Source organism: Elgaria multicarinata, chromosome 4 (assembly GCF_023053635.1).
Source record: "Elgaria multicarinata webbii isolate HBS135686 ecotype San Diego chromosome 4, rElgMul1.1.pri, whole genome shotgun sequence".
In the NCBI taxonomy this organism is placed as follows: domain Eukaryota; kingdom Metazoa; phylum Chordata; class Lepidosauria; order Squamata; family Anguidae; genus Elgaria; species Elgaria multicarinata.
In genome coordinates, this window is record NC_086174.1 from 93,631,876 (window position 1) to 93,657,828 (window position 25,953).

Below are 25,953 nucleotides of genomic sequence, written 5' to 3' on the forward strand. Positions count from 1 at the left end.
TTCATTTCCCCCCCCTCTCTTACCCTCATGACAACCCTGCAAGGTAGGCCTGTGAGGTAACTTTAAAACAAATTAAATTAGTTTCTTCCTCTCTCGCTCTCCCTTCCTCCCTCAACACCTGGCCAGGGTCGTCTTGAAGTTGTCGTTATGATTTTCCTTGCCCCACAAGAAACAAAAACTACAAACCTCTGTGTAAGTAGGAGTTAGGGCTAGACTAGAACTTTTCCCTTGGTATGTTAGTTCTCTATGGACATTTTTTTAAAACAACAGGGAAACATACATATTCTGCCAAGAGGACCCTTCTCGGTGATACATCACATAGAGACATAAGGGGGGGGGGCTTCTCCGCTGTGATGCCCAAGTTATGGAATACCCCCCATGCAGTGGCCTGGCTGGAACCAACTCTGGCTTCATTTTGGTACCAAGTCTTTTGGGTTTAAAGGACCATAGCTTGGTTTGATTCACTACAGCTGATTTTATACTAGACTATTGTTGCTGTAGTTTTATGATTTGATGTCAAATTGTTTTTATTGATTGTATCCTTCCTCAAGAAGTTTTGATACAGGGTGGGGTAGAAGTAATTTAATGAAATAAATGAGATATCCCTATCTGCCATTTGAAATAGTGCATTCCATCTGATTATCCTGCATACATAGACTAGATCTCAGGCTTTCTCACGAGCACAAGCCAAGTTCAGTACTGGCTATCTGCAGATATAAATGTTTTACTATGGTTTCCTTTCCTTAACCACAGTTAAATATTATGTGTGATGTATATCATGTATATCATGATTAAAGATTGGCTGCATTCTAGGATGTGGAACTGTAGTTTGAAGTAGGTTGCAAACCATAATTCGTTTTGAACATGGTTAAGCATTACATTATGACCCATGTTTAAGGCTGCAACTCTACATGCAATTAACTGGGAGTAAGCCCCACTGAAAAATGAAGGGACTTCTAAGTAGGCATGTATAGCAGAGGTGCAGAACCTCAGGCCTGAAGGCCAAATCCAGCCCCACTGTTCTCCCAATTTGGCCTTCCATGTTCCCTCAGAAGGCCATGCCCTTTTCTGCTAGCTCCATCCCTTTCCCCCCAACCACCACCAATTGTTTGGTAGTTTCCTAGTTCTTGTATAGTTGCCCCCCCTCCCAACTCTAAAAAGTTGAAATGCCTCTCCTAAGGTTTAGTTACTGTCAGTATGAGCTTTAACAAAAATATGCTGGCATTATATTTGGCCTTCAGTATGGAATTGGCTCAATACCCCATATCTATCTATCTATCTATCTATCTATCTATCTATCTATCTATCTGCACTGTGAGGCAGTTTCTCTGCCTATTCAGCAAGGTGACAAGCAAGTATCTCTTTATACACACATCCTCTTAGGTTTCATTGTAAATTTGAAATCTCAATCAAAATTAAGGTACAAAATCCAAAACCAGGATTAGGCATTAACCATATTAAAACATTATATCTGCACTAAAGTCATTACGTCTAAAGTCATGAGGCCTGGAATCTTTGCTGGTAGTCGCAAGGTTTTTCGGAAGAGCCTATTGACAGCACAACGCTATTTACATGCCCATACCTAGATTATGGCTAGTGGCCATAATCCAAAAGGTTACTCACTTGACCGTTCTCTCTCACATACCAACCCTATCTGTACTGACGTTTTCATGCAACTTAACTTTTAGTATGGTGCTTTGTCATAACAACTGCCTCTAATACAACACCCATGCTTTTTAACAAGAGGTGTTTCCTTTTTAGCACCAGTTACATGAAATGGTATTATTTTCCTCTTCAGTGTAGTTTAAACAGAGGTGGTTTGGGAGATACAGGTGAGGAAATGAATACAGGAAAACTCTAATTAAAAATTCCATCAACTCCTTGAGGCTCCTGAAGAGCTGGTATCTGCCAGGAGGATTCAGGACTGCTGGAATAGTCTTCATTTCCTTAGTGGCTGCTCTCTGGCCCCTACCATAGTGAGGGCTCCATCAAATGCCTGAAGCCCCTGAAGAGCCTCAGCAGAACAGCAAGAGGGTGAAAGGACTTGCTACCATTCCTTTCTCAGATCAACTCTCAGTGGCTTTTCCCCTCTGCAGAGACAGGGGGCCCATTAAGATGGTCTACCCCAGAGGCTAATGGATCCAATTGGTTTCCAGTTAGCTCTGGGGGATTTTTTCAGCTGACAAGACTGGTGCTGCTGTTGAAGCCTTGATTGACCTGTGGAATATGGAGATGGCCAGGGTGGTTGGCATGGTTGCTCCTGAGCATCCTCTCTCACTTAGCAGAGTCTGAATGGTTCCATGGTATACTCTAGAGCTTAGGGCAATGAAGCAAGCTGGGAGACAACCAGAATGGAAGTGGAAAAAGACTCCTGACAAATGCAACTGAACAGTAGTGTGCGATCAACACGGAGCCTACTTAATGGTAGTGAAAGCAGTGAAGAAGCACTACTTCACTGCCCGCATGGCATCCTCCCTATGTCGATCAGCAAAGCTTTTCTGGCTAGTTTGAGGCCTATTACACACTGGTCTAAAGGAGGTGGCTGAACCCTTAGCAGCCCACTATGATGTATTTGTTTGGCATCTGAGGATAAAATTGCTTGCATCCATCAGAACGTTGGCATCACTGTTTTAGCACACTGATCTCATTATGTTGCCCAAAGCGCAGTTTGTCCAGTATTATTGGATAAGTTTCAGTCAGTACAGTTTGATGTGGACAAGATGCTTGGATGGGTTCCTGTGACCACTTGCATGTTGGATCCTTGCCCTTCAGGGCTGGTGAAATCCAGCACGCAGGGGACAACTGGTTGAGTAAGGAAGGTGGTAAATTCCTCTTTATAAGAGGGAGTAGTCCTGGGTTGCCTGAAGAAGTGGCAATAAGACCACTCCTTAAGAGGTCCTCCCTGGATCTGGAAAATCTGAACAATTATAGGACGGTTGTGCAGATCCTTTTCCTGGGCAAGATGGTCACTCACTAGATCCAGGTACTCTTGGATGAGACCAATTTTCTGGATCCAGTTCAGTCAGGGTTCAAGCCAGGTTTTGGTAATGAGACTGTCTTGGTTACCCTCTATGATTATCTGTGTAGGTAAAGAGATTGGAGGAGTATATTCTTGTTGATACTCCTTCAACTCTCATCAGTGTTCAGTACCATTGATCTTGGTATACTTTTGAAGTGGCTGTCCAAATTGGGAGTTGGGGGCACTTCTTTTCAGTGGTTCCGCTCCTACCTGGACTATCCTTTCCAGAGAGTGGTGCTTGGGGGGTATTGCTTGGCTCCATAGATCCTCCACCATGGTGTTACGCAGGGGTCAATTTTATCTGCCAAGCTGTTTAACATACACGTATGTGGGGTTATCCAGAGTTATGGGGTGTGTTGTCATGAGTATGCTGATAGAGCACAGCTCTACTTCTCCTTTTCATCTTGGGCATGTGTAGCAGTGGATGTGCTGAACTGGTGCCTGTCTTTGGTAATGGACTGTATGCTCAATCCAGACAAGACTGAGATTCTGGTTCCTCTGTTCAGATGGGGGAAGTAATGGAGTCACACACCCCTGAATGAACTGGTGTGCAGGATTCATCATTGTCATTGGAGCTCTGGTGGGCTCCATGCTACAGAGTGTCTTCTATGAGCTTCGGCTGGTAGCCCAGTTGCAACCCTATCTGGATGGGGATAGTCTAGCATCAGTGGTCTAAACTCCGGTAACCTCTAGGTTAGATTACTGTAATGCATTGTATGTGGGCTGGCTTTGAAGATGGTTCAGAAACTGCAGCGAATGCAGAATTAATCCCAATTAACTATTAGAATAGTTAATCATCAAATGATTAAATAGTTAATCCTTTGATGATTAACTATTTTAATGGCAGGAAGCCTCTTCCTTAAAATATTTTCCCTTCCGAAACTTATCTTTAAAAGTTGAAAATTTATTCCAACAGAAATGAATGTGATAATGAAACTACCAAATGCCTAAGAAAATTGGGTTCCATTCTATCTCTAGCAACTTCTCAAAATATAATAGAGAAAATAACTTCACATTTTGCCTCTATAATAAAGTTCATTTTTTGTGATTATGTCATTGCAAGAGCAGTGCAGCAGATTTTCATGTTTTTGAATTATTTTCTGTATATTCCTGTGTACGTACACATGCAAAATCAGACTGTTCTGCAGAAATACACATCCATGGCATGGCACCTATACTTTCATACAGGCTTCTTAACAAATATGAAGATGAAAAATTAAATTGTTTGTCCCTCAAAAGATGAAATGTTGACATTTGAGTAATATTTCAAAACCAGCTTTTAGTATTTCAAACACTGGCCATGGCCTCAAATCCAATACAAGAAGTCATTTCTGTGTGTATATTTGAGAAGGGAATCACTGAGTATTCATTCACAGGAATTTTTAATTGTCAACCCCTCACTCTGAAATTGAATTAACTCCCTCGAGAGTCTGAGAAGAAGGCTAAAACCCTGAAACTTCATTTCAACCCCAGAGAGTTGTCAACCCTAACTGTAAAGCTCACAAAAGTTAATTTCTATGTAAGATGCTATATTACTCTGAAATATAAACAAAGTAGTACAGAAAGACCAAGGAACACACTGCCATTATAGGCTTGGACTGGGGCTGTTCATTTTGCTAGATGGAAGCCCAGTAATTATTTAAAATCTTCAAAAGTAATATTAAAACAATGCTATAATAAAGCTATGAGTAGATTCGCACTTGTATTGGCTTGATTAAAACCACTTTCTTTTCTTAGATGTTGGAACAACTTTGCATCACATATACTTGTATTCTCAAATTGCTCTGAGGGTAAACTATCATTAGGGAAACAGAAATCAGAGCTATACAGATAAATTGTACTTATAGCTGTATTATGGCATCATTTTTATCATCTTCAAATACAGAATAAACGCTGAAGTAAATCAACATCCTAGATACAAGCAGATCATCTGTCAAAATAAGACAAGTTTGTGAATCTACAAATGGTAACACCCAACAGTAAATGAGTCCTTGTCAGAGGATTTGTATAAATAATTACTTTACTACAATAAGGATGCTCATTTATTTACCAGGGAATTGCACACTCTTTTACAAGAGGATATTCATTGCTTTATAACCATCTGTCACTGCTACAAACAGCAACACCTCCCCCACCCACCAAATCTAATTAATTTTGATTCAGTCACACATTTTAAAATGAGGCTACTGAAAATGCTGTCTGATGGCATTAGCACTGTGGCAAAAATGGAAGATAGTTGACTGTCCAACCTAAAGGTTGACATTCGTACATTTTTACTTGCCTGTGGCAAGACTTGTTGGCTTGTGAAATAAACTAACAAACATACTTTCCACTTCAACTTACAGGTAGAAAAGCTTCCCCGCTGCAGGTAGTGCTCGTTTTCTGTAGTCTATTCCAGAATCCAGTTGGATGGTGCTGCAATATTTCTGAATACAGAAACAAAGGAACAGCAGCATTACTTCTCTTAAGACACGCTATGGAATGTTGCAAGTAAGTACAAAACATTTTATCCACCCATCTGCTCATGCATCGCCTTAAGGCAAATTGAACAGTGGGCCTGACAAGTTTTTTTGCGTGGAATGATCATTCGGGCTGCCAGGCAAGCTGCAAGTTTGCACCACAGTTATAACAAAGGGCATTAAACATTAGGGAATGGGGCAGAATTTTGTTCAGTTTGCATTTTGGTAAGAACTTACTAAATTTATACTTCCCAAATCAGTATGTGAATCAGATTGCAACTATCTTTTGGTATTTGTACATCTCAGAATTTGGCGATGCAGTTCTCCAGACAAAAATACACACAAAAACAAGTATATTAGGGGAAAGTGCACACAAAAATGTGTATTTGTGGGGAAATATACAAAACAGTATTAGAAACCTGCTTGAAAAAAAAAAGTGTATCATAGGCAAAATTGCATACAAAAATGTATATATTACAAAATGCTCATGAAAATGTGCAGACTTTTTTTTAAGTCATAAGCTGATGCATAGACAGGATAGAATTAACTTGAGACTGCAAAAATGAGAAGCAGAAAGTAACGAAATGTGACAGACTTGTTCTATGATGGACTAATACTTAAAAAAATGGCAATTGTTACATGGAAGTAACCGTTCATATGAACATGCTCACGTAAACATCAGTAGTAACTCCCTGAACTTTGTGCCCACCCCCCACCTCCAATTAACCATGAAGGGGTTTCCATTCCTTATGGGGGGAAACTGGCATTCTTATAATTGCACTGAAGTTCTAAATTCCATTTGAGACTCCATTCCTTGGATCTGCAACAAAATGATGGTTATACTCCTGGATCACCTGGCTTTAGCATAGACAGGGGTTCTTAATGTTTCCTTGTTTGCTCCCCCTGGCTCCCATGTCTTACACCTAGTAGAGAACAGATGCCTGGCTAGGTCTTAGAAGCTACAAATTCTTCTTTACATTAGGCAGTAGTGAGACCACTTCGGGGGGGGGGGGGAAATCCTTGGACCTTAAAGAGCTGGATAATTGTAGGCCAATGGCAAAACATTCCCTTTCTGGGCAAGGTGTTTGAGTGGGTAGTGGCCAATCAGAGCCAGACACTTTTGGATGAAACAGATTTTCTAGTTCCATTTCAATCAGGGTTTAGGCCACATTTTGGCAGAGAAACAGCCTTGGTTGCCCTGTGGAATAACTTTTGCTGGGAGAGAGATAGGGGGAATACAACCCTGTTGATTCTCCAGGACTTCTCAATGGCTTTTAATACAATTGACCACAGAATCTTTCTAGAGAGGTAGTCTGAGTTCGATGAGAGTGGTATAGCTTTGTGGTGGTTCTGCTCATACTTGGATGGTGGTTTCCAGAACGTGGTGGTGGTGAGGGACTTCTACTCAATCCCATGGCATTTATACTTTTGAAGTCCCACAAGGTTCCATCTTGCTCTCATGCTATTTAATATCTACATGAAACTATTGAGTGATTTGGGGATTTAGAGTGCAATGTCATCATTTTTTCAGTTTCTGTTGTTTTAAAATGTGTTATTGTATTTCTAAATCTTTACATTGCTGGTGGTTTTTAGTTTGGTTTATACTGTAATGTTAAACTTTTTAAAAAAACATATTATATTTTATCATGCCACATTTTATGATTTTAATTGTTCTGAACCACTCTGAAAGCTCGAGCTATTGGGTGGTATAGAAATGTAGTAAATAAATAAACAACAAATAAATGAAACACGGTGCACTCTCTTTTTCATTGGATCCAGGTGAGGCAATGGAAGTGCTTAATCAGTGCCTGGCCATGGTAATGGACTGGATGAGGAACTGAAGCTCAATCTTGAGGGGCTGCTTGTGGCTGGATTGTTTGTATGGGTAAGGGAGGGTCAAGGTGTTCAATTTGTTCTGGAGGGGGTTGCATGTCCCCTAAAGCAGGGGTGGAAAAATGTGGCCTGTGGTATGCACGCAGTCTGGCAAACCATTTCTGGGAGCCCACCATACCTTCTTGCCATCTGCTCTTGGTGAAATAATGGCAGTGGCACTGCCTGGGGTTTGCATTGATGGTGCTACAGCTAGCAAGGGATACCCTTCCCTACCTCTGATCTCTCCTGTGAGAACAGAGATAAGGAAGGGATTTCCTTGATAGAGCTATGTGCACATGTCCAATGCACATGTCTCTCAGGGCCAATGCTTTTGTACACTCCTATCCTAAAGGATCAAGTTTGTAACTTGGGGGAGCTTTTAGATACAACTTTGTAACTATCTGCAGAAGCATCTTCTGTGGCACAGAGTATCTTTTATCAGATTAGGCTGTATACCACATCAGCGGTCCCCAACCTTTTTGGCACCAGGGACTGGTTTTGTGGAAGACAATTTTTCCACGGACCGGGGGAAGGGGTTTGAGGGAATGGTTTTGGGAAGCCCCCCCACCCCACCCCACTCCAGCATCCTGGCTTTGCTTTGGCTGGGTGGGCGCCCAGCCGAAGCGAAGCCAGGACGCTGGGGCAGGCAGGCGGCTTTGGAACGGCGCGCCCGGAAGTCGCTCTCCCAGAGCGGCTTCTGGCCAGGTGCGCCGTTCTGAAGGGCCCCCCCCCCCAGCATCCTGGCTTCGCTTTAGCTGGGCAGGCGAGATGGCGCTCCGCGCCCAGGTACGCTGGGGTGGGGTGAAAGCAGCTCACCTGCGCGGCCCGGTTCCTAACAGGCCATGGACCGGTACCAGTCCGTGGCCCGGGGACCCCTGCCATATATGACCCTACCTCTATAGAGACAGCCTGAATTCAACGATCATGCCCTGATAACCTCCTGCTTAGATAACTGCAATGCATTGTATAAGGGGCTGCCCTTGAAGCTAGTCTGGAAACTGGCAGCTAGAGTACTGACTGAAACTGGGTATTATGAACATATTATGCCAGTAATGTGGCATAACCTTTTGGCAAAGACCTTTTTTTACTCTCCCAAGCCTTTAAAAAAAATTCTTCAACTTCTGCTTGTTTTATTTTCAGTTATATGTTTAAAGCCGTGTGTTTAAAGTCATCCTTTTCCATGGTTTGGCTTGTTTGACATTTATTTCTCCTTTTAAAATTATTTTAAAATGATAGCTGTGGCTGCTTTAAAAAGTCATTTGTTTTTTTCTTATTGGTTTTATTGTGATTGTTTTACTATGTATGAATGTTGCCCTGAGAGCTTTGGCTATAAGGAGATTCATAAACTAAATTAATAATGGTGATGTTGATACTGATAATAGTATTAGATGATTTGTTCACATCACAATGAATTCTCTAAGTTTCCACCTCATTGGAACATCTGAATAATAGAAATGGCATAATTTAAAATATACATTTGGACAGGTGATTAATAAATAAAAATTGAGTTTTTGTCAATACTTGAAAAGGTGCTGCAGCAGTACAAAGTAAGAAAAATTGCTTATAGAATACAAGAGGATCTCAATGTGTGCTATGCAATCTAAATAAATAAATAAATAAATACATTCTCAGGGTAAAGACAGACAAAATTTAACACCAGACAAGTTCAGATACTTCGAGATTGTTTGAATTCTACGTACTCCTAAGTACTTCATTACAAATTTGACTACCTTCTAACCTAATAATAATAATAATAATAATAATAATAATAATAATAATAATCCCAATGGAAACAATACATATATTAATTTGGTCTCTCTTTGGGAATTGACTTCTCCATCATAAGATTGATTAAAGCCTACAGGCATGATTGCATTCCACACTCTCTAATCACCATCAGGGAATCTAATCAGCAGCTAAAGAACTTTTAGTTGGAGTCTTTAAATTTTAGCCCTTAATTTTCAAAGCTACAATCCTAACAGTTGGTTTACATTTAAAACCTTTATCTATTCATATTCTATCTGACAGTGTTAAAAGTCTGCTATCCTTCTCCCTGAAGTAGTAAAAGCTAGTTCAACAATGTAGCTATGTGTAGTGGCAAAGGAACAATTCAATAACACAGCATAAGGACTGTGACTTTTTACCCTATTCAATTTTAATGCTTCAAATTATTCAGTTACTCAAATTATTATGTATTGACTTACGTATTTATGTATAGCAAAGGACAAACACAATTACACTCTGAAAATGTAATTAAGAAGGTAAAAAACAATGACACCAGACTTATCACACACACATTACCATAAAAGAAAACAACTTTAGACTCAGAAAGCTTTTCAACTTAGCCTAGATAAGGCAGAAACAAAAAAAAATATGTATGAACGGAATTCTAATGCCATCTAAAATGATATAGCCACTGGACAAGCACGGTTTTCTCCATATAACCATTATAAATCAGCTGAAACATTTGAACTCAAAGTATTACAGATTTTAAGTACTTTGGGATATTAGTATACAATAATCTAGTAAATATAGGCACAAAGGCCACACGACAGGGTGCAGAGACACTCCTCACAGACTGCAGCATAACTCTGTCCCTGTACCAGGTATACCAGTGCTATCTTAGAATGCTATGATGCTCCAAGGCTGTGCACAGCAAGTCTTCTGACTTTAGTTTAAAGCATACAGTAGCCCACTCCTTCTCAAGCCATGATGTGCAGTCATACTCCTTCTGTAACTAGCCTGTATACCAGGGGCCTGGGGATAAATAGGTCACCGGACACTCCAAATTGAAGTGTGGGAGGACATCACTTGCACAGTGTGAGCAGAATGCCAAGAATGTATTCAAGGGCTTTTCAGACAACCTTAAATCCTAAACCAGTACAAAGATTGGGGGGCAGGGAGAGAGAGAAAACCTGGTTGTCAATTAGGCTGGATTTCTGAATAAGGTAGTAAAAAATCAGGTAAAGCAACAAATGAAGTAAGAACAGCACATATTTCTGGAGACCTTTGCTCTTACATTAATGAGCTACAAAATTTGTCATGATTTCACTAGCTAAGGTGGTGAACCCTGGAATTCAGAAGAGTGAGAACAAGGAACAAGTAGGAGTTACTGAAACCTATTGACCTGGTTAATGCCAATTCATGGGTTAAGTCAAACAAGACTACAAACAAGGGAGCATGACGCTTGCCACACACCTGGCACTTCCTCTTCCAATCAGCTTTAATTAACGACCCAGGAATGAAATTCTGGGTTGTTATGAGGTTAAACAACCTGGAGTTTAATAGAACAACAAACCATGGATTGTTCCCTTGCTTGAGGTCCTAATAACCCATGGGTTGTCAATGCATGCAAACCAGGCCATTAAGTCAACAAGAGTTGTTTGAATTTTGGTTTCACGGGCCAGAGTAATAAAGCATGAAGCTTTGGGGTTATGTTAAACAAACTAATAGACAACAGCAGGTACATATTCTTCAACATATTCAGAATGTCTGGATCAGTTTGATGAGTGCATTTTATGTAGTATATTGGGAAACAAATTTACAGAAAGGACAATGGATAAAATTCAATATTGTGCAAGTGGATGGCTGGTCTCGCAACAGGCCTGTCCCCATTGGTCCTCCCCTCTCCCTCCACCAAAATCTGCTCCAGGGGCTGCAGTTGGGAGGGGGAATCACCCCTCCCTGTTCTGTCGACAGAAGCTGTTCCACCGTTGATAGGGATTAACTGAATACCACCATGGTTACAGTAGTTAATACAAAACATAAACATTCAGATAGCATGATATCTTGGGGATGTAGAAGGGGAAAGTGAAAAAAGCTAATTTGCTTGAATCTGAAGAGATAGCAAAAGCCTAACGCCCAGAAGCTTGCCTAAACCTAAGAAAACACTGGACATCACTGCCGCCCCAAGATCATAGTACTCTGTCACCATTCCAGTCTCCTTGGAGTTTTAAATGCAGTTTGTGCTATAAGGACTGATGTTTGAGAAATCCTTGTTAAGGGGTATTGAACTTCTTTCAGCCTGAGGGCCAAATTCAATTTTGGAGAAGCTTCTAGGGGCTGTATTTGGGTGGGGGGAGAAAGCAAAAATACCAGCATATTTCAGCTTAAGCTGTTACTGCCAGTAACTAAACCTTAGGAGAGGCATTTCAACCTTTTAGGAGGGGGGCACTGTATAAAAAACAGGAAACCTCCAAATGGCTGGTGGTTGGGGAAAAGGGGTGGGGCCTTTGGTGGGACCTCAGAGGGAGGGGATGTAGCTCGGTGGTAGAGTATCTGCTTTGTGGACTAAAGGTCCCAGGTTCAACATGTCTAGGTAAGGCTGGAGTAACTCCTGCCTGAAACTCTGGGGAGCCATTTACTGGGCTAGATGGACCAAGGGTCTGATTAGTATAAGGCAGGTTCCTATGTTCCTAGAGGGCTGGATTGGTACCCAAGGAGCGCTGGACTTGGCCCCTGGGCTTGAGGTTCTGCACCCCTGCTCTACTTCAAGTCCCAAGATCATCTAGATCAGGAGTGGAAAACCTCAGGCCTGGGGAGTCCAATCTGGCCTTCTGGTGGACCCTAGAATACCACACGTCCTTCCCCCAGGCCCCAACCCTTCCCCCAACCACTAACCATTTAGTTGTTTCCTAGCTTTTGAACAGTGTTTTCTCCAATCTAAAAGGTTAAAATGCTTCTCTAAAGGCTTAGCTACTGGTAGTTGGAGCCCCCCCCTTTGCCTTTGGTCTGCCCCTTTGGACTTGGGCACAACTTGAATGTGGGCCCTGAGAGGTTCTCCAAAGTGGAATTCAGTCCTTGGGCTGAAAGTGGTTCCTTTCCTGCTCTAGACTATAGCCTTAGTCATATAGATTGTGCTCATGGTACTGTCATGAGTCAAATTGTTCTTATCTTAGTCTTCTCGATGATCCTACATTAGCTCTATGTGCTGTGCTAGCCATGAGGCACACTTAGAAATATGTAATAGTGGATAAGGAAGCTCAGAGATATGATAATAGTCACTGCTTTGTAGTGACCACATAGAAAAACAGCATTTGAAGTGGGGACATCTCTTCCTTTTGTCAAAGAGTACAAGATGTCTTAAAACTTATAGAAAATGTACATCTTTACTTGATATACACTCTCTACAGATGTCTCTCTTTGCAAAATTTCCATTATCTGTTTAGAACTTGGCTGTTTCTTTCTAGTTTATTCTAGCTGAATTAAAATCCCAATTGTAAACATCTAAATGGCTACTTTTTGTGTGTGGTTTACTTTTACTATTATTCTGGAAAAGTATATCTACATAGGCCAATATGCACTCCTAAAATGCAGAATTTGATGCAGATAAAAATGCATACATTCAAGAAATTCCAGAACAAACAAGGGAACAATTAAAAAAACCCAGGACTATGAAAAAATGCAATACTTTAGCAGCTAATCATCTAGGGCAGGAGGGATCCCTGCACAAATCAGCCTTGAGTTATGCTACTTGTCCTGGAAAGTGGCTGAGGCCATAACATTGCCAAAAGCTCATTGGTCCCAACGATCAGTCACTCTCAATTGGTTGAAAACATCTGGGAGTGGTTGGCTGTTAGGGGACAAAACGTATTACTGTTATTCTATTCTCATGTTATTTTGAAGTGATGTGGGCGTGCTTTAGTCTAGAAAAGCACCATATAAATAAACTGATTCTTATTATTCATCACCCTACTTATACGTAGTCATGCTATCCCTCATTATAGTTCCAGAATTCTGTGCCATCATGCACTTGTGCCAGAACTCACTGGTTGGATCAAACATAAATCTCCTACAGAATGAAGGGAGGCTTTTGATCCAGCAGAACTCCATTGGTTGAACAGAGTTGATCTTTGCTGATTTGCTCCTTCACTCCTCTATGCACATCCCCATCTGTTCTAGATGTTTGGGGAGCAGTAGGAGGAAGGCGGCACTGGGGTTTGCAGAAGGATGAGGAACTGGCAAAAATCACCTCCCCCCCCCCCTTTCGCTTGAGGATGCTCTCACCGGCTGAATAAAACACTGAAACCAACCCTTTGCTTCTATTTCCCTTCCAATTAAGTGCTAGTCCTTCTCCTACTTAGTGTTTATACTCATCACTTGCCTCCCTCAATTTACATAGTTCATTAATCTAAATCCCTGCTCAAGGCTCCGAGAATGATTCTTTCATCTTCTCTCTGGATACTAACTTCTCCTGGATCATGACCTGTAACCACCATCTACGCCTGTAAACACCATCCACACATAGCACCTATTGTGCAAAGAGCGTATGCTATAGGTTAAATGCATCTTGTGACCTAATAAAGAAACTTAAGATTCTGATATGTGAGATAAGCAAAGTCACAGGAAGGAGATTGGACTTTTAATTACCTCTACCTTGGGTTATGTTCTACATACAACAAACAATACGAGAGATAGCAGTATATTGTTTCCACTTTGTGCGTTTGACCTTCTGGAGACAGTGATAGATATGATTAGGGTAGGGGTCCTTAAAACAAAGATCTTTGCCTTCTCATATGAACATACATTTATATAACAAAACAGAAAAAAGAGGAATTATCTAGCATTTTGTGGAATTAAAAAAACTTGGTCAAACTATTGTTCAGAATGCACTTAGTCTTTGTCTTCATGTTCAGATGTTGTTCAAACAGCAGACTTAAAAGAAAATAATGTCAATGAATCCTCCCAAGCACTATACATGACCTCTGGGGTAATTAGCAATCATTGAAAAGCAACAAGACTAAAATGTTCTATTCTTTATTACTGTCAGCTCTTATCTTGATCAGCATTTTAATAAAGATGGTTCGTTCCTAAGACAGTTCCATGAATCAGTCATAATTACATCCTGACACGCAGTGAATAGTAAAGCAATACTAAATATCACTTCATCAACCTTTCTAACCTTTATGCAAGTATTAACAGTAAATAATTTTTACACAATCCAACAACAGAAAATCTGCATATATCTTAGCTTTGTAGAGACTCTACCCTAAGTGAATTTTCTGTGACCTACACCAGCAAAACACAATCGGGCATAATTATTCAAGCTCCTGAGATATTCAGGTGTTGCTTTTTTCAGAGTGTACAACTTCAAGTACAAAAGGCTACTTGTTCTACATAATAAAACCTCAAAGGGTTAAATGAAATGCTAGTTTCTTTTTCCCAAGCATATCTTTGAAGCTTTGCTGTTCATGCTGCAAAATTGCAAGTGGTATGCCTATACATGAAAACTGATACTTAAAGTTTTTAAAAATAAAAATGTCAATAAAAAATAAACAGATTTTAACATCGGAATTTGTATATCAGATCCTATAGTTGAATAAAATATATAAAATATGCACAATGCACCATAGCTGCCTCTGTTAAAATGCATAACTGGTGACAACTGCAACTTAACAATTAAGTTACTTGTGAATTAATCAACTAATATTTACTTTAATACTCTTAAAGTCTCACAAATAGTTTGCAATATTATTATTTTTTCTTATGTTTGTTAAAACATTCCAGATATGCATAAAATAATTGTCGAGTATTGTATCATTGTTCAGAATGTCAGCTAGAATAATACATTTAGTTTTTCAGCTTCAGCAAAGAAAATATATATCTTGGTCCCTTAATTCAAATTACAGTTGCATCTACATAGTCCATGGTTGTAGCCATTTAACTCATCTCGGCCTCCAGCAATAATAAATATTAAGTTCTACTGACAAAGACTATAAACTTTTTGATGAAAAAATAAAACAAAGCAATATACGAAGACTTCCCTTTTCAAGAACTTTGAAAATAATAATTCCCCTCACCCCCAAACAGAAGTTACATGTAAACCATCAGCTTGGTCTTTGATGAGATACCTTGCATTAATCCCTAACAATATTTTTTATTTATTACATTTCCATACTGCCCAATACCAAAGCTCTCTGGGTGGATCACAACAAATATTTTTCACTTAAAGAATAGATGTACACCTGATTCTAAACAAGTAAGTAATATCTGACTTTCTGCAAAACAGAAAAAAGAAACATGCTAGACTAAGAGTGGCAGTTATTCAACAATGGGTCAAATATATAGGATAAACAAAATTATTTTAAAGCCATTCTACCTGGGATGAAGTTTGTGCGTACTAAATTCCCTTTCTTTAAAATCTAATTTGTACTTCTTTCCTCGACATTTGCCTTCGCTACTATCAGAGCACCAAATAGGGAAGAAAGAAAGAAAAGATAGAAGTGTTGATTTAAGAAACTAGAATTCTCAGAATTAAAAAAAAATGTGATTAAGATCTAAGCAAAAGCTAAGGATGGCTTACGCCTAACTCTGATGAGGTCCACCACCTCATTATCAACAACTGAAAACTTCTGCTGCATTTTGTTTCAAGAGAATCCAAAAGTCCTTGCTGTAAAGCAGACTGGGGGGTGCAGAGTCCATTCAGTCTTTCTGTATCACAACCATTATGTAAGAAGTATAAAACACTGCCTTTATGCTGCCAAGCCACAATGACTCCTCTTACATCAAAGCAGTTTCGCCACTTGGGCTTTTTTCTTCCAAATTTATTCAAGCCAAGGGCAGGGAGACAACAATTCATACACGCTAATTACACCTAATTATCTATTCCTCCCCCCACCCCAACTTTCGGCCAGCGTTATTTGCTATTTGGGTTTCTCACAACCTCCTCTTGCCCTGTCCATCCAGCTCAACAGTGAGTCTTTGAAGAAAACAGTTGTGGCTTTTTAGAATATTCACAATGTAAGGTTCAACTCAAATTAAACTATTCCCATTATTAGTTTTGACACGTTTTGTGTGTTAAATATGAAGGCCTTTTGCTTAGTTTGGCAAATTCCTAACATCTCCGCATGGAGAGAATTGCCAGTAACACCCTCGTCTACCGGAGCTTCTCCTCATGCTTTCTTTTCATGATCTAAATGAAATGTTTATTGGATTAAAGTTCTTCTCTGCAGACCTTCATGGTGGCCTGTGACAAAGCACTTACAAGCTTTATTAATTGGCTTGGACTTTTGGGGTGGGGGATGGATGAAGATAGAGATAAACCTTATTTCACATTATACCACAAGCAAAGAAAACTGTCATGTGTTAATTAAATGATCAAATCCATTACACGAGGAAGACAATATTGCATATCTGTCACAGAATTTGAGTCACTTGTTTGAACCAAAGAGTTAATTTGCTGAAAAAGAGAAGCGAACCATTATTATTAAGATCAAGATGGAAGAAAATGGAAGAGTTAGCTATAATTATTTTACCATCAGGTGACATTTTTTTCTTAAAAATAATAATTGGTACTATTATATGCACTCCTCATCACCTTGCTATAGTTTAAAAGCACTTTATTAAACCAAATATTTTTAAAATCCTTGCCTGATTTTTGAACATTTAATTTTTTTGTTATAGAAGACACAAAACATATACATATGTTCAGTGTGCTACTGATTCCCCTTACCATAGGACCCTTTGCATAGGATCAGACAGAAGTCTTGAGTATTAGAGTTCTAATTCTGTGGATCAAAGCATAGGTACTTTCTAACTCAAATTGAGATGCAATGTGACTGAGATGCAGTCACATTAAAACATCCATAAAACACAAAGTGAACATGAATATGAGCCAAAGTCTACCCTTGCATTATATTAATGTGTATATGTACACACTCACCCTCTTTTTCTTATGCTAAGCACACTGGTTCAAAACTGAACTGTATTGTAAATTCCAAAAGTAATCCATTTAATTAATACAGAAAAAAAGAGAAAGGCAGCCTACAACTTCTACAGCTTGGGAAAGAAAGAGTCTTCTTTTTAAGACTTGCTTGGGTACTTACTAAGAAGGGAAACAAAAGCCCTAACATCTTCAGTAATGAAAAAGTCAATTGATAAGTGAAGACATCACAATATCAAAGACTTAATCCTAGCAATTCTGACTCAGGTGACAGCTCAGCAGAGGTCAGGGTGCTGACACTGACCACAAAAGCAAGTTTCAACTATTCAGTGTACTGAAAGCTATGAGGCTATCGCAGCATTAGAATAGAACTAACTGACAAATCAATTTAATCACCCAGATGACTTTTTTTTAAAAAAAGAAATTGTCAATTGACAAATCTGTGTGCCCCTAACACAGGTGGCTTGACAAAGGCAGAACTTATAATCAAAGACATTTTATATCTCCTAAGTAGTGCTATAAGTAGTGCTATAAGATGCACATTTCCCTTCCAAAATTGCTTTGAATTTTCTTGACTGCTGGCAGCCAAGTCCCCTTGACTCAATATAGTAGTAGTAGGCAGTTGAACATTCTTACCACCTTTAGTACTGTGTGAGTTTAAGTAATGGACCTTTCTTGGGGGCGGGGAGGTAAAAGAACAGTTGTAAACAACCTAATAACCTAATATTATGCATGCTTACTTAGAAGCAATTTCCTCCAAACTATACAGGGAAATGTGTAAGGAAATGTGCAATTGTATCACAATATAAATCTCAACAAGTTGCTATAAGAGAGACATAATAGTAGACACTGTTGTTCATGTGAAATTAGGTTGTTGTGTCAGATAAAGAGCATGAAATTAATCAAAAAAATTTCAAATGATCAGGGCTGGCTGCTTTGCACACACACGGAAGGAAGAAACAAAAGTAAAATGTTAACTCAGACTTAATACAGAGAAAGTTGTGTGCTTACTTTCCACTAAAATCATTAAGATATGTCTTAATGATATGTCCCCATTGATTTCAGTGATACAAGAATGCTTAAAAGTTTGTGGATTGCACTTTTGGGATTCTAAGCTACCTTGAGCACCTTGCAACAGGAAAAAAAGCAGAATATAAAAACAAATAAATGAGAAATGTAAGCATGTATAACTTCCACAATGAATATTTTTGCTTCTGATTTATTTCTACCTATGGAGGTCAGAAATAGTTCCTATACTATTTTAAATACGATACTATTATCTTTCACATAATACTGATTTTATATGGGCACAATCCAGCAAAGTAAAGTACTTTTAAATCCCATTCATTTCAAAGGGAGAGATTTATATACAAACTCAGATGGATTGTGCCCAATGTATATACAGCAGTATTTTTTTGGTATATTGGGTATTGGTCAACAAAGTGGTTTAGTTATTTGGATTACTTCAAAGATAAGCTAACGACTCCTATTCCATCAAAGCTGAACCAAAATATGTATCGGGATATGTGTTCTAGAATGTCAGAGATAAAAAGGAACCCTTTGCCCTGCTCTATCCCATTAAAATGTTGATAAGTAATGAAATACTAGTTTACCGTAAAGGGAACAAGCAATCAGAAAAATGGTTAAAAGAACGAAGTGCAGCCGCTATGCAGCCACCATTAGACCCAGCTGCAGTTCTTTGCATTGGGCTCCCATGCAAGTCCCACTGGAATGAATTAGGCCTAAGCAGCTGCAGTGCTTGTCACACTTCACATGTGGGCCTGCTCTCTTTCTCTCTCTGACTCTTTTAAAGTATAAGTAGCCCATGCAAGTTGGCAATCCACAGCACCAAACCATGCAATCAATCCTTCTCCACTTAAGATTAAGATCCAAATCCAAATGCTTCACTTAAATGAATATTTTTCTTGCCCCTTGTACCTAAGCAGTGGGAAGCCAGCATTTATGGAACCAAATAATAGTAACTCAATCTAACAAAGATCACAACATTTGACTTTGATTTTTTGGCATGAACAATCCCGTAATCACAGGGGCAGGTAGATCTTGTAAACTGTTTGTTTTTCTAAGAGAAAAAGACAGCAACAGGTAATTGTGGGCTACTGGTCTTCTCAACTTCCCTAGGGACTTTCTGTGTCTTCAGGAAGTGTGCAGCAAGCTGACTAGAATTAACATTTCCTTCTATTTTGATAACATTCCCCTTTTATTCCATTGTTCTGAACCCCAAAGCAGAACTTCCCGATTCATACATATTACTAATGAAAAGGAAACATTAACTCCTGCTCCCTCTCAGTTAGGTTAATCCTTATAAGTTAAAGGATTTCCCCCAAACCATGTCTTTCCTTACCTTAAGTATAGCAATGAATGGCACAAAGTTAGCTCTCTGGAGCCCATTTTTATAGAGGTCTGAAAAAGAACACATTGTTATTATCTTTGCCACATCCTTCTGCTAAGAAGGTATTATACAAATCAAGAAATGGGAACGAAGAAGGAAGAAATAATCTTTTTGTTGCAGTATTATATGAATAAGAAAATAAAATAATGAAACAGCCCCAGAAAGTATCACAAAAGGAAAGTATCACAAGTTATATTTGAGTCTTTGATAAAAGCAAGTGAATTTAGCAAGGGAGATACAGGCAGTATTTGGATGCAAGCCTAGTCTCACTCTGGTTTGCATGCTCCCTCTGCCTCTCAACCGGCATGGCTAGGAAGAGATTGGCCCCGTTCAGAGGATGCTGATGATTCCTGCCCAATTGCTCCTGCTGCAAGTAGTTTGTTTAGCATGACTTTGAAATTCTGGCTTATATCTCCCCTGACAAGCTGGAGAAATAACCCAACCACAAACCATGGGTTATTTCTTTTGCTTGTCAAGCAAGAGACAAGCCAGAGGCCTGGGTTCACACCTTATGCTAAACAAACTGGGCAGCATGCATGAGCACTTTGCTAGTACACCAACCTAGTCACTGTAATGCATGCTTAGGCATTTGGGGGTCAGAGTGAAAGCTGGAGGGGTAATGGATATTAGCATGAATGTTAGGTTTGTATTTTAGTAAGACTTAAATGGGAAATTATTATCATCTCTACCAAGACCTTGGGGTTAGGTACCCTAAACATTTAAATTAAAAATCTATATATTTAGGCCAATGAAGGCCACGTTTGTGAATAATTTCTCAATAATGTTGAATTTTATATTTATGTCTTTTGTAATAGAGGCAGATCATTAATATTTTCACTGCTGTGGAAACTTCCTCCTTAAATTCTTAATTATCATGTACTACTTATGATGGGCAGTTTCACTTCATTAGGGCTTCTCGCCATTTCCCTATGGGATGCCAGCATTTACCACAGCATGGACCAACTACAAAAACAGCCACTATTAAAAGTGTCCATTAAAATTCCTTGGTATCAGATATCTCCTGTACTGTATCAAAACTATGTACCAATACAAATCTAGTTACATATTTCAAATAAGAAGCTACGGCATACAATTTATTTTATATTTAATAAGTATTTTGACATGTAACTTCTAAACTGAACTAAAGGCAGATAGAGTAAGACCATTTTAATAAATTCACTTTTATTTGCTAATGATCGCCTAATAGTAGCACTTTGTAAAACTCTTTCAAGACCCTCTTGGATGAGACCAATTATCTGGATCCCTTTCAGTCGAGTTTCAGGCCTGGTTTTGGCACGGAAACAGCCTTGGTCGCCCTGTATAATGACCTATGTTGGGAGAAAGACAGAGGGAGTGTGACTCTGTTGATTCTCCTTGATTTCTCAGTGGCTTTTGATACCATTGACCATGGTATCCTTCTGGAACGTCTGGCTGAGTTAGGAGTGGGAGGTACTGCATTGCAGTGGTTCCACTCCTACTTGGCTGGTCAGCTCCAGAAGGTGGTGCTTGGGGAACATTGCTCAGCTCTGTGGATTCTCCAGTATGGGGTTCTGCAAGGGTCAGTCTTGTCCCCCATGCTGTTTAACATTTACATGAAACCATTGGGTGCGGTCATCCGGAGCTTTGGAGTGCGTTGTCATCAGTACGCTGATGACACACAGCTCTATTTCTTCTTTTCATCTTCAACTGGTGAGGCTGTGGATGTGCTGAACCAGTGCCTGGCTGCGACAATGGACTGGATGAGGGCTATTAAACTGAAACTCAATCCAGACAAGACTGAGATGCTGTTAGTGGGGGGTTCTTCTGACTGGATAGTGGGTGTTCAACCTGTTCTGGATGGGGTTGCACTCCCCCTGGAGCAGGTTCGTAGCTTGGGGGTTCTCCTAGAACCATCTCTGTCACTTGAGGCCCAGGTGGCCTCTGTGGCAAGGAGTGCCTTTTACCAGCTGCGGTTGTTGGCCCAGCTACGCCCCTATCTGGACAGGATAACCTGGCTTCAATTATCTACGCTCTGGTAACCTCCAAATTAGATTACTGCAATATGCTCTACGTGGGGCTGCCTTTGAAGACGGTTCAGAAGCTGCAGCTTGTGCAAAATGCAGTGGCCAGATTGATAACCAGAACAAGAAGGTTCGATCATATAAGAACGACTCTGGCCTGCTTGCATTGGCTGCCTGTACAGGAAGGCATGCAGCATGCATGGCTGGCCTACTGCAGTATATGAGATACAGGCCCCATTCAGAAGACACCTTAAACCATGGCTTTAACCATGGCGGTTAAGACAGAAAGCCAGGCTATGTTCAGAAAACACCTTAAACCATGGCTTTAACCATGGTGAATAAAGCAAAAAGGCTTGTTTTTAAAGCCATGTTTTAAGGTGTCTTCTGAATGGGCCCACTATCTCAGAGAAAAGGTGTATTGACATGCCTTTTCTTGGGGCACTTAGTACACTTCCCATTGGTATACTATAAGGCTCAAATAGAGCATGGGGAACTGCTGTCTGGAAACATCCTTAAAAACCTAAAGTAATTCCTGATCTTGAACAACTTTACTGAATAAGATGTTCTCAATGGAAACCAGACTCTATGGCTAGCAAAGGTTTTTATTTTAGGTATTTATATTCAATCTACATTATTACTCAGGAATGTAAACTCAGTATTTGAAGTAATTTTTAAGATAGTTAAGCACTGGCATATGCTCCAGAAGTCAACCTGACCAAATTAGTTCAAGTGTAGTATAATTTAATAATAAAAAACCTGGTGCTTTAAGACCAAAATTAAGGTTATCTCATGTTGGCTTAAGCTCCACAAAGCCACAAAATTGGAATCTTAGGCTGTTTCCTTAGCAGACACGCCCTGTGATCAGTAATCATTTTGAGCAATGTTAGACATTTTGTGCAATGTTACAAACTTATCCTCCATGCACCCACACATTTCCTTGGTTTTTCAGGCCCTAATCCAGATGGGGAAGATGTAGTGCCTGGGACCAGCAAAGATGCCCCACATTGTCCTGGTCCTATATTGCTTGATAAAGCATCTGAATCTTACTGTATTGCTAGGAATCCTCCTGAGAGTCGACCCAATCCTGTTTGTGGCACAATTTGGGACCTTTGACACTATCAATCATGAACTATTAGTGACAAGTTACCAGTCCAGACAAATACCTTGGTGATCACTCTTGAACGGTTCTGCTTATTCTTGAGAAACTGATTGCAAATTGTATTAACGGAGACTGCTCATCTTTCCTAAGGGTCCATTTTTGTATAGTTTCATAATGGTCTGTTCCTTTTCATGTTTTATTATAAAACACTTTGTGCCTCAGTCATGGCAGCTATCAAAGCTGTTATGCTACTTTTCTAATGCACTTTCCTCAAAATGAGGGGTTTCAGTCCTAAATAGTTACAGTACTTCCAAGCACAGACAAACCTGAAATTTGTTACACAACATACTGATTGCCAGTAATATCTGAAAATACGATGTTTTTACAACAAGGTCCAAACATGAGGCATGATGTTTACCTCATAATAAAGTGCAGAGCAAGACAAGTCACATGTGGGGCAGCTTTTGCATTCATGTTCTTCCTAATGCTTGTACATGGAGAACAGATGCTTCCACCAGAAGCCAATACCCTAAACCAACAATTACAGAATGAAACTCTCTTTTACTAGTATGCATGTGAGATTGCTGGAAAAAATTAGAGAACTGGGAGGTGATTGTGATGCCTCGTTTTCTCTGCCCCCAAATTCACTGTCTCAGTGCTTACCCAACATTTAGACCAGCCTTCCCCAACCCACGTCCGCCAAATGTTTGGGACTACAACTCCCAGTATTCCTGACCATTGGCCATGTTGGCTAGGGCAGATGGGAGTTGATATCCAAAACATCTAGAGGGCACCAGGTTGAGGAAGGTTGATCTCGACACAGTTGGGAGAGAATGCATTGCAGGCAAATCTACGGATTCTGATTCTGAGCCTAGGGTAGACTGAAGTGATGAGTGGCTGGCTATGTGATGGGCGGGAACGTAAGACAGTAATTCCTATTACACTGGGGTTCAGCCTTTCCTGCCCATTCAGAACTGCAGTCATCAGATGCTTCCTGGATCTATTGCTATGCCTTATAACTGCAGGTTTTGGCAATATCCAAGAATGTCTTTCACCAATGCCATCTGGGAAGAAGAATGGACCCTTTTATCAGGCTGCCAACAATTATTCATACCTTCATAAGCTCAGAATGAAATTTACCATAAGGTACTTTATGCAGGGCAGCATTCATTAATGTACAGAAACTTTAGCTGGCACAGAAACTGGCAGCATGCCTCTTGGCATGGCTGGACTGCTGGAAGTGAATTGCCAGTTTTTCAGTATCTATCTCAACTCCCCATTACCTTCAGTTCATAATTCAGTGTGTAGGTGTTTACCTCTACAACTCTTTAGTAGTACACATCCAATTAAGAGGAAATGTTCCTTTTCTGCAACCCATCATAAGATCTACTCTCAATAAAAAAAATCCTTTACCTGCTCATTAAGTGTATGCAGAGAGCGTTTTTCAATGACTGAACCAAAACTGTGTAAGATCTTTTTTCTAGAGACATGCAAGATCTGAAATCTGAACTTCTTTCACAGAACTGTTGCAAACTCTTTCCCTCTCCTCTTATACTAGTTTCCTGGCATGTGCAGGATTCCCATGATAAATTATTTGTATGTCTTAAGAGTATATATTTTAAATTGGATTGATATACCCAAGAATTTCAGATGGAGCAGACTACAAATGTATATTAAAACTACATGAAAGAATCAAAACAAAAATCAGGAGGACTATCTATGAACAAAAAGACTTGCTTTTGATCAGTGGTCTGTTGAAATCCCTATGAAGTTGCTGGAGTTTCCTGCACAAACCCATCTAATAGCAGGAGTTGGTTCCCATAGGGATCCATAAAACTGTCAGTCAAAGTGAAGAGCCCACTTCTAGACAGTTTTAGATAGTTTAAAGGAGCTAGCTGGTTCCAACAACCAGTTGTTAGATAGGACACTGCTTTAAGCTGCTGAGTCATAAAGTGCCCCCTATCGTCATTCAGGTCAACACTAGACACAGACCCAGCTTCACATTACCAATGAGGTTTATCTTGCTTGTGTTCCCAGTTCCTCCTTTGTTCAGTCACCTGTGTCGCAGGGTTGCGAACCTGATAACAGACCATATACAGCACTCCTCCCATCAGACTTTACTTGTAGTGGATCCTAGCCAGGAGTCAATTGACAATCTTAATTGTCACCATTCTAACTAATTCCTGGCTACACCAGGGAATTCTCCAGATTTCCTTCAAGTGGGCAAGCATAGGGTTTGCACATGATCATTTCAATAGATTGAATCCAGAGCTGTGGCAGTTGCTTGAACTTAAGAATCCTTTTGCAGACTATGAGGAAAAGTTTTATCCCAAACCTAATTTTCCTCAAATGTGCCATACCTGCTATTTCACATAAGCTTTGAATCAAGTCTATGGAAGCCTGGTTAAGGGCCTTATCATAGTATCTAAACAGAACCCACAACTATAAATGTACGTTACATGTTTATTATTCAGAGTGAAATCCAATGGTGTCCATCAGTCAGCAGAAAGACCACCAATGGCAGAACAGATTTCTCCCTCCTCCTGAAGTTCCCTGCATCCCCTAAAGTCTGCTCTGAAAGATTGGGAGATGCTCTGGAGCAGATTTTTGGGGCATGCAGGGGAGAGGGGAGGAAGACCCTTTTGCATGAGTAGAAGTCTGCTCATGTGCCATTTAATGTTGCCCACAAAAACTCAAAGATACAAAAATACCATCACCATACTATAATGTAGAAAACTGCAGTAGAAAGCAAGAGTATTGAGCAAATACAAACAGATTTAAGTGCAATTTCAGTACTGACGTATCATATTTACAGTTAACCACCACTCTCACACACAAAAGGCTGTGTACATTTTTATTGTGTTTCTGTAATACTACAGCTGGCAGATTTTTTTTTGTCCCCCACAGCAATGTTTTAAAAGAAACAATTTTAAAAAAGTACTTCCAAGAATACTTTCACTTCCTTTTAGGCTTTTATTTAGCAACAAAGATATGAAAAGTTTTGTTTTCAGATCTCAGTATATTAAAAATGTTTGCACATTTTAATGGTTTCATTCAAAGTTTTTTGAAACCATTCAAACATTTTCTTTCTTTTTTCAGTAGCCTTCAGCCATTTTTCTAGTTCAGTACACTGACTCATTATTACATTTCTTGGTGCAGCCATACTGGCTGTATTACTCTACACATTTGCTTTGAAGAAAGGGTTTATGGCTGAGAAAACGTAGAGTGTACATCACTACCTATCTTTTTCTACTCTTATCATTTATTTGTTATTAGATTACATTTTTATGCCAAACTCCCACGAAAGCAGCCCAGGACAATGCATATGTTCTCCCAGACTCCTGTTTTATCCTCACAACCGCCATCTGAAATGTGTTAGGCAGAGAAATAATGAGCTTCATGGCTGAGTGGGGATTTGAGCCTGGGTTTTCCC

At 39.7% G+C, this 25,953-nt stretch overlaps 1 protein-coding gene across 2 annotated transcripts in view; it reads right to left on the reverse strand.

The window, feature by feature from the left end:
• The window catches only part of AFG1L (AFG1 like ATPase), a 67,195-nt gene that overhangs the window by 19,382 nt on the left and 21,860 nt on the right, over positions 1-25,953 (reverse strand). For both annotated transcript variants that reach the window (XM_063125754.1, XM_063125753.1), the window contains exons 7-8: positions 19,374-19,432; positions 5,363-5,445 (exon numbers count right to left, since the gene is read on the reverse strand). In XM_063125754.1, the coding sequence (XP_062981824.1) occupies positions 5,363-5,445; positions 19,374-19,432 (142 nt within the window). The remainder of the gene's footprint in view (positions 1-5,362; positions 5,446-19,373; positions 19,433-25,953) is intronic.